Source organism: Schistocerca cancellata, chromosome 1 (assembly GCF_023864275.1).
Source record: "Schistocerca cancellata isolate TAMUIC-IGC-003103 chromosome 1, iqSchCanc2.1, whole genome shotgun sequence".
Lineage (NCBI taxonomy): Eukaryota > Metazoa > Arthropoda > Insecta > Orthoptera > Acrididae > Schistocerca > Schistocerca cancellata.
This window is the reverse complement of record NC_064626.1, coordinates 1,193,127,151-1,193,135,472: the sequence shown is the minus strand read 5'-3', so window position 1 is coordinate 1,193,135,472 and position 8,322 is coordinate 1,193,127,151. Positions and strand designations below refer to the sequence as shown.

General features: G+C 48.4%; 1 protein-coding gene across 5 annotated transcripts in view; it reads left to right on the top strand.

The window, feature by feature from the left end:
- The first annotated feature begins 320 nt into the window (after positions 1-320).
- Positions 321-8,322, top strand: part of LOC126094543 (zinc finger MIZ domain-containing protein 1-like) — a 149,590-nt gene continuing 141,588 nt past the window's right edge. For 3 of the 5 annotated variants that reach the window (XM_049908993.1, XM_049909003.1, XM_049908978.1), the window contains exon 1: positions 321-417. In XM_049908993.1, the coding sequence (XP_049764950.1) occupies positions 395-417 (23 nt within the window). In that variant the 5' untranslated portion in view covers positions 321-394. Of the gene's footprint in view, positions 418-443; positions 537-8,322 lie in introns of those variants that run through there. The other 2 variants (XM_049909013.1, XM_049908985.1) reach the window with 2 other exon arrangements.

Below are 8,322 nucleotides of genomic sequence, written 5' to 3'. Positions count from 1 at the left end.
TAATTGGCGGAGCCGGCGTGGGCTCGCGAGCGCCTGGCCCCGGTCGCGGTTGCCGAGTAAGGAGCAGCCGCCGCGGCCGCCGCTTGTTTTGACAGGCAGGCGAGGAGCGGAGCGGCGCGGGCGCCGCGGCGCGGCGGATGAGCCATTTAAAGCCAGCCGTGTCCGTCTCGCCGGCTCCGCCCACCTTCCACACATACACAGGCGCAGGCAGCGGCGGCGGCGGCGGCGGCGCCGGTGTGGCAACGCCGCGGGCCGGCGCTCTCGCTCGGCGCGCGCACCGCGGCAACGCTGCGCCTCGCCGGCCGCGCCAGTCCGCCGAGCGGCCGCGGCCAGTCAGTTGCCTTGCGGCCGTGATCGCGAGCGGGTCAGCCGTACGAGAAGCGGGGCAAGCTACATGCTCGGCTACACAGCTTACAGGTAGCTAGCACCTCCAGCAGCCACCACTCAGCGCAGCGCCGCCAATGAGTGCTCTAGTGCTTCAGTGACGAAGAGAAATTATTAGCGGTGTGACACAGTGAAGTGGTTCCTTCTGGCATGTAAGCCAACCCTCCAACTCGCACTTTTTCTCTCGCTCGCTGTGTTTGTGTTGTGATTGCTGTGTGTATGTGTGGTCGCCGCGGTAACGTCCGGCGCCGCCTGCTCCTTCCCGCGGGGGCGTACTCCCCGGCGACACGACGCGACACGCCGCGTGCGCCGTGCGTACGAGCGCCTTTTACGCACACGCGGGCGGTCGCCTCTCGGGGACGAACGCAGGACGCGCACTGCTCGCGCCGTACACCGACACCTCTCGTTCCAGCTGGCATTAACGTCGACGTGCCGGTTTGACAGATCCCTAGTACAGCCGCCGCGCCTTGACCTTCCCTCCAGTGATACGAGCCCACGATGCATCTGTCTTTACCTGCTGCGGTTCGATACTGCAGCTGTTGAATTTTGAGAAAGTGTATTTTGCGGTAGAGAGGTGATAGACGTGTGTTCGGTGAATCAGTGCGACCTGTCGACCGAACACCGTGACGTGTTTGTCTTACTTCGCATTTAGTTCTGGGAGATTAGAATCGGAATAACCAAGTCAATGACCTTGCAGGTGACAATTTCTACGAGTCTTGTATCGAATAACAAGTTTCGTGCGCGTTTCGTAGTAGTTCCAATAGTACCTGATACCTGTCGGTTTAACGTAAATGTCGGCGAAGGTGAAACTGTGCCACGAAGGTGACTGAAGAATTATTTTGAAAATTTTTCACCTTCCGTATCTGTTGAAAATAGATTTGTTTCGTATATATTTCTGTAATGCGGTAGGAAAGTGACGACAACCCACTGAAAATCTGTCCCACTAAGCTGCTTTATGTAGATTTCGCGGCAGAGTGTACAAAGTTAACGCCTTTTGCTGTCCGTCGGCTGAAAGCATTGTTGGGTTGTGTACCAGTGTGTGGGCCACAGTGCCGACGACCGTGGGGCCCCGTCCCGGGCCGAAGGCCGTGTGCCTGCCTAGAGCGTGTGCGTTTTGGGCGGCGTGGCGCGCCGGGCGGCTAATCTGATGAAGGCCGCAGCGACGCCGCGAACAGCTGACCGCCCGCGCCGCGGCGCGACCCACGCGCTAAGCGGTCCGCGCTTCTGCACTCCCTGGCCGTCTCTCTGTACGTCGGCTTTTGCCGGAAAATCAGCGAGAGCAAGAAAATCGCGTGGGAACTGTCGGCGTGTAAACGGCGAACTGATTTCATTTAGAGTACGTATTTGCGAAAATAGCTGAATAAAATACCAATGACTTGACGGACTGCGTCACCGTAGCATTTTTCATGCTTCCCTTGTCTTGTCGCCTCTTTTCTTTGCACAGAAGCGTGAGGAAAATCGACGCCGATGGAGATATATTTCGTGATTCGCCTGCTGTTAATCGGTTTGGAGTCTTTCAACTTGTAAACGTGAGACATATCAAGAGACTAAACGTTGTCTTTCGAACCAGCCGCTCTAACAGATGGTAAACGGACGAAAGCGGAAGCAGTCGACACTGCTGGCGTTGCGTGATCCAGTTGTCGTTCAGACGCATCGTAATAATTGAATCGAAAAGAAAAGATAAAAAAATTCTTGCCGTCGGAAAGACCTTTTTTTCCTTTCCAAATTGCTACAGACAGTTGTGAATGACAACCATTGTTCTCGATTGATCCGACAGTGGATACCTACAAAAGGTATACTTTGTGGCCTGTCTTCGTAATATATACAGTGAATTGTGCGACGCTAGTGAAGTGCTCTCTGTTTTGATTGATCCTCCGCCCTGTGCAAGTTGAAGACGTTCAAGTAAGTGGTACTTATTTAGCACTGAGCTATTAGCGTCAAGTGATTTGTGATGGTGACTCGTTAGGGTCAAATCATTTTCTATTGTTGCCCCGAAACGTGCAAAGAACGAGGGTAACCGAAACGTAATCCTTCCTTTTGTACGTTTATAGTTCTACCGCACGTGTGGTCAGAATTGTGTAGTCGTGTTGTTACATCACATCCCAAATGTAGGTGTTTTGAAGCACGGCGATACCAGTGAAACTTGGTGTATGGCAATGAATAAAGTATTAGTTGTTTTTCTTGGAAGCTAGTGCCAGTAACTCTGAAACTGTCTTATTACATAAATGTAAAAAAAAAATTACGCACTTTTTCTGATATATTTACGTTTCCTCCCGGAAACAGTTCGCCACAACCCGTGTCATTAGTGCCGTTCAGTGTTTAAATGCCCATAATAGTTGATACATTACGTATTGCGGCGTACACATTTCTTCGGCGCGACGCTTTTGTTCGGTACACAAGGCAGAACGTTTGGGAGTTGCGTGTACTGCCTAGCATAACGTATTACTATCATAGGGGTAGCTGCATACTGTCAAACTATTTTTAGTAACAGAATGGACTGGAGCGGGAAACGTGTGTGGTTGTCAAACTCGTGCGAAAGTTGAAGTCCTTAACCGATTGTTGTTTTGTGGGTGAATATTAACTGTTTGTCGTGAGAGAGGGACAGGTTCGTTACGGCCCCCGTTACATTATAAAATATCTCTGTCAGCTATTTTTGTCGTTATGGATCTTGGAGCTCTTATGACAGATTTGTTACTCAGCTTTGACAGAGCAATACAGATGTAAGTTTCCGCGCTAAGCCCGGTTGCCCGTGCCGTACCGTGAAGCCAGCGGCGACCTTGCCGTCTGACCGGAGTGGACTGGACTCGCGACGCGGTGGTGAGGGGTCCCCGTCCGCGGCAGAACGAAGCTCCGCAGCAAGGCCGCGCCGCGCGCTCGTCGCCGTGGCTTGGAGCGGCGTGCTGTGCGGTGCGCCGCGAGCCTACGTAACCTTTACCTACTTGCCGGGCAGCTGGTGCAACGCTTTCAAGGTGGCGCAGCGGCGCGGAGATATCGCTGCGACTTATCGAGCGCCGTCTGCGGACGACACGCACATAAATACGCTCGGCCTCCTCCACTTACCCCCTTTGCAGATACGTTATCAGTGCAAAATTCGGCCGCTGTCTCGCAAGTTTTCACGTACTAGCGACAGAGACCGTCGTAGCGAGATAAGCTCTGCGTCGCGTCGTTTCACTTCTACGCCAGGGCGAGTGTCGGGAGATTTTGCTTCCAGCCCTTTCATTCATTCGTTACTCAGTGGCAACAGGCTGGACTGACGTCCTGAAATGACCAGCGTCTCATCTGCGTTATAACTATTCACATTCACAGCATTTGGAACTAACAAAAAGAATTGTATGACAATTCCCATACAAGAATGTGTGATACTCGAGTTGCAACGTATTAAGAATGAGGACAAAACCGGCACTAACATCTGCCCTCCCAGAACATAGTTCCACCCTGCTCTAATGCACCTACCTACAAAACGCTAAATTAGTACAAATCTGTCAGCTGTATCTGAGTCAAAATCACACACATCGCGTTACAGTTTTCATACAGTATAGCACGGTCTGGTTGAATGCGATGTGTTTCAAACAGCAAGTGTTATCTGCTGCGTCAAGCGTGTTGTCAGTACGTCACTATCTGATCAATCTCTGGCCTCGCGTAATAGATCTCTGTTATCCTGTGTACTTTGGAAGCATCTTATATGCACTCCCGTACAGTCCTTTAACTAGTTGAAAACAGAAGTGTGATGTTCTCACGTTTAAATGCTGGACCTCATCATTGTCACTTGTGCCTAATACGATGACAAAGATCGCCGCTGTTGTGGTAAGTCAACGAACTGAAGTTACTTTCAACTAACATATAGTGAACGCACTGTGCAAGAAATGCTCCGAATTTTTTACTCTGTGTCATTTATTAGAACACTAATACTGATAGTTTCGATTGCTGGTCGTAGATTGAGTACATTTCAACTTGTGTGTTCTCCATACGCGAGAGAACGACTGTTGGCTGTTTTCGTACGCTCTGTGTGGTTCTGATCTAAAGTAGCACTAGTTGTGGAATGATGCTGGCGCAACATTGACTTGAGCATGCTATCTACTGCAAATGTTTCTTTATAAAGAATCCACCGTTACATCGTTCAGACTGCTCGATGATCATGTCGAAAAGAGTCTTTTTATATCGTCTACATAATGACTGAAACTAAAGCAGTTCTCGTTAATAAGTAATTGCAATATCAGAGCATATTTCTTAGCAGTCTGCAACGGTGTGCGCATACTGATCTACAGTGGGCAAACATTCTCGGTAACCTCTTGACTCGGTAGAATCGTTGTGGCCGCTGATGAAGCTGGCGCAGCAGATTACAGATGTCGCCTGGCGAGCTGGCTATCCCGCAACACACCGATGTCTGGTGGGGAGTCGGCAGCAAGCAGATGGAGCCGAGGTGATCCCTTTGTCGCGCTTCGCCAACCCTCCGCAAGCACGGCCATTGTGTCCCGTCCGTTGTGGGGGGCAGTGCGTGTTATTTCTCTCTGCATGCGCACTTATGGCCGCTCACAACTAAACCTAAATGGTGACAGTGCTAATACACACGAATACTCGGCCAATGATAATTTTTAATAATCTATGGATGACTTAAGAGATTATGGTTACGATTGCACGTCGTTTTCCTGGAGTTTCAGAAATATAAAACAGCTATATCGATGATTCTATACTTCATAATTTCGATCAAAAATATGTTTGTTATGTGAAATACTCAAATGTTAGCATCGGTTTATGCAAACATTCCCTTTATTGTTATTATTTTTTTGCGCGCTTAGCTGGCTTCTCAACGGATTAGCGGCAGTCAACGTTCTTTTCCTCCTGTCTCACCGTAGTTAAGGACAATGCTTCTATTAGTTTCTGCCAAAACTGGTTATCTTATAACTGATGATGACAACTTGAGATACATTACATAATGTCACAGTGATGCCGATTTTCAAATTTTCAGTGGCAGCTGACAGAGTACGAATTTGTTGCAGATAGCATGGCAAGCTGGAAAAGGAGCAGCTTAGATCTAATAGTTGGCTTCCGTTTGTTAAGTTCGCTTACCCTTACGGCTGTTTTTACGTTGTTGTTAGCTCGATAATTGGTGCCCTCAAGACGGCACCTTAAAATAGGATTTTAAGTACTCCTAAATGCATTTTCACAAAGAACGCGGCTGTCTGTACAAGTTAATTGAATAAGCAAAAAGCAGCAATGTATTTGCGAAACCTGGCAGAAACTAAAGATGAGATTGCTTATGGTATGGTGCGCAGTTGCGTTTCGAGAGTGGTTGTCATACAAACGGCAGTGGCGAAGAGTGATCCATAGACGTTATCGCAGCATTCTACAAAGCAAAGGTCATAGATAGGTGGATACGACTACTTGTAACTTTTGCAATGAGTTATTTTTGTTTGACGTGTGTGTGTGTGTGTGTGTGTGTGTGTGTGTGTGTGTGTGTGTGTGAGTGCGTGCGTGCGTGCGTAAACATGTTTATTGTGAGCCGTACCGTCCACATTCGTGAAACTGTGATTTAATTGTGAAAGCTATGCTAATGGGCACCTAAGTTAATGCTAGTGTTATGGACTGAGAACGGAGGCTCAAGAATCTTTCTGACTTTAGCGGTATAGCCGTTCTCTCCGTGGAGCGGAAGTTGCAAGTTTGAAGTCTGTTTTGGGCAAGCGTGGTTGGTTTAAATGTTAGTTTAGTGTAGATGTCCTCCAAATACTTTTGAACACAGCGTACAGAATACACTGGATTCGAATTTCATGCTCTCTACCCAACAAATAATTTGGAAAGCATTTCATGATTTACGCTTTGCTCGAACTTCAGTCATTAAAGGTTGGCTGCGTGCACTACACGTGGGAAGTAAGTCACATTTTAACGGCCTGTGACTGAACACTTGGGCAACGACAAGGATGGAATGAGCTGCCGCCTTACCGAACAAAACATACGTGTATTCATCTACCGAACCGTTCCGATTACGGGACCAATGTCTTAACCGTGGCGCTATCTCACTCGGTAATGTATACGGAGTGTTAATAAGCGTGGGAGCCTTCGTGTTTACACAGCGCATTCCCGCACAGATCTTGCGACAGCTTCAAAATTTTGACATTCGAATCGCGATGTACACTTTGTTCAAACGAAATCTATGTATATATTCACTCTTGGGAAACATCTTCGGTCGTTTCTGAAGACCAGCTTCAGATCCAAAAGGCATTCCACCACTCTCAGAATTCCGTATTATTGAAGCTTCCTGTTCTGGCTCCAAATTCCACTCCTATCTTTGGCGCTTGTAAATCCACTAGATCGTATTACCTACAGTTTTTGCTTTATGTAAATAGCTTTCAATAAAATTTATGTCGGACGCGTTCGGTTCACGACGTGTCAGCCTCTAGCGCCTTGCTTTGACCTCGCATGCAGCGCATTTGAAAATCTGCCGCGAATTCATATGTGGAATGTTAGCCTTTCCGTTGTCGGAAAGCTTCACCAGAGTGGAAGCAAATCGCTTTGCCTGTGCTGTCCTGAACGTCTTTGTGCCTTGTGCGTTCTGCCGTTGCGGGCGCAGATGTGGTACGGTTCCGCGAGGCAGGTATCGGGGCCGGCAACGGCAGGGATTCCAAGTGAAACGCCACGCCGGGTCCCGCAGGTCATCGCGCGTCCGTCTTTCACTGCGCATGCGCGCCAGTTTCTCTGCGCTTTTGTTGCCCGCCGCGTTTTCTCACGCACGGCTCTGTTTCACCGGCCCTCTATTGCCACGCGGTGATGCTCCTCGTCGCGTACTAGTTTTCAGCGTTGGCGATCTCGTCTTCCGTCCTTGGAGGGGGGGGGGCGTAATCCATTATCACTACCTGCTACACTACAGCACTTTAAAGCGTGTATGTGTAAAAAGTTTTCGGATACCTGAGAGAATTAAGTTTACAGTAAAACATGATTTTTTTTTCACGGAATAGGGTTTTGGGTCGACACGAAGGGTACAGGTGATTATGTTAAGTCTCTCATTTGTAAATCTATGAAATTATTTTCGTTTTGCTTACAGCCTGGCTTGAGCCTTTCTGATCGATGCTAATCATTATAAATTTAAAGAGAGTAAACATCTACGGTCTCAGTCGCTTATTCACTCCCCAGGACGGGATCTGTACGCCGTCTAGAGTATATATCAAGTGAAAGTGTGAGAACGTTTCCTAAATGTTTGCGATGCGTGTGCGTGTGTCTGTGGCGGGGCGTGGGTACCAGCCCGGTATTTACCTACCGATATGTGGAAACCGCCTAAAACCCGCACAAGGCTAGACGGCTGACGAGCTCACCAGCTCTAATCGATTTGATCCGCGTCAGGCTCGCCTCCCGGGGTCACGGAACGGCTATCCTACTACTTTCAAGCGTTTCTATTTGACATCACTTGGACAGCTTGTGTGTCGGTGTCACTTGCGTATCGATGTCACTGCTTTTAGTTCGGCCTCAAAACGCTAAGTGAACCCCATTCCAGACATTTCCACAACAGACAAATAAATCCGAGATGGTTACCGAGAATTTAACTCAGTTAATGGAAATCGAAAAATGGCTTAAGTGTTACAAGCCAGCAACAGCAGTAACTAGCACACGGACACGACGAAAATTACTAGCCCACGGACACTAGAGTCTCTCTTGGTAAAATGTATACCCGTGTGACTGTTGTGAGGGCTTGAAAATTCTGATGTCTGCCGTACGTGAGAGCGGTGTACTGGGGGGGGGGGGAGGGCTATCTTTTTACTTTAAGGGAAGTATGACAAACTTCCGCAGCCCAAGTACAGCTTAGGCTCATTCAGCTAGCCTTATACTAAAATTATTTGTTATTAGCATGTTGGCCTTACTGCAGCTTGAAGGGAAATTATCTTTTGTAGGTGGCTAAAATGGCGTTCGCTCTTTTGGGCTTTTTGCTCGTGTGCATATTGTGTATCTGAG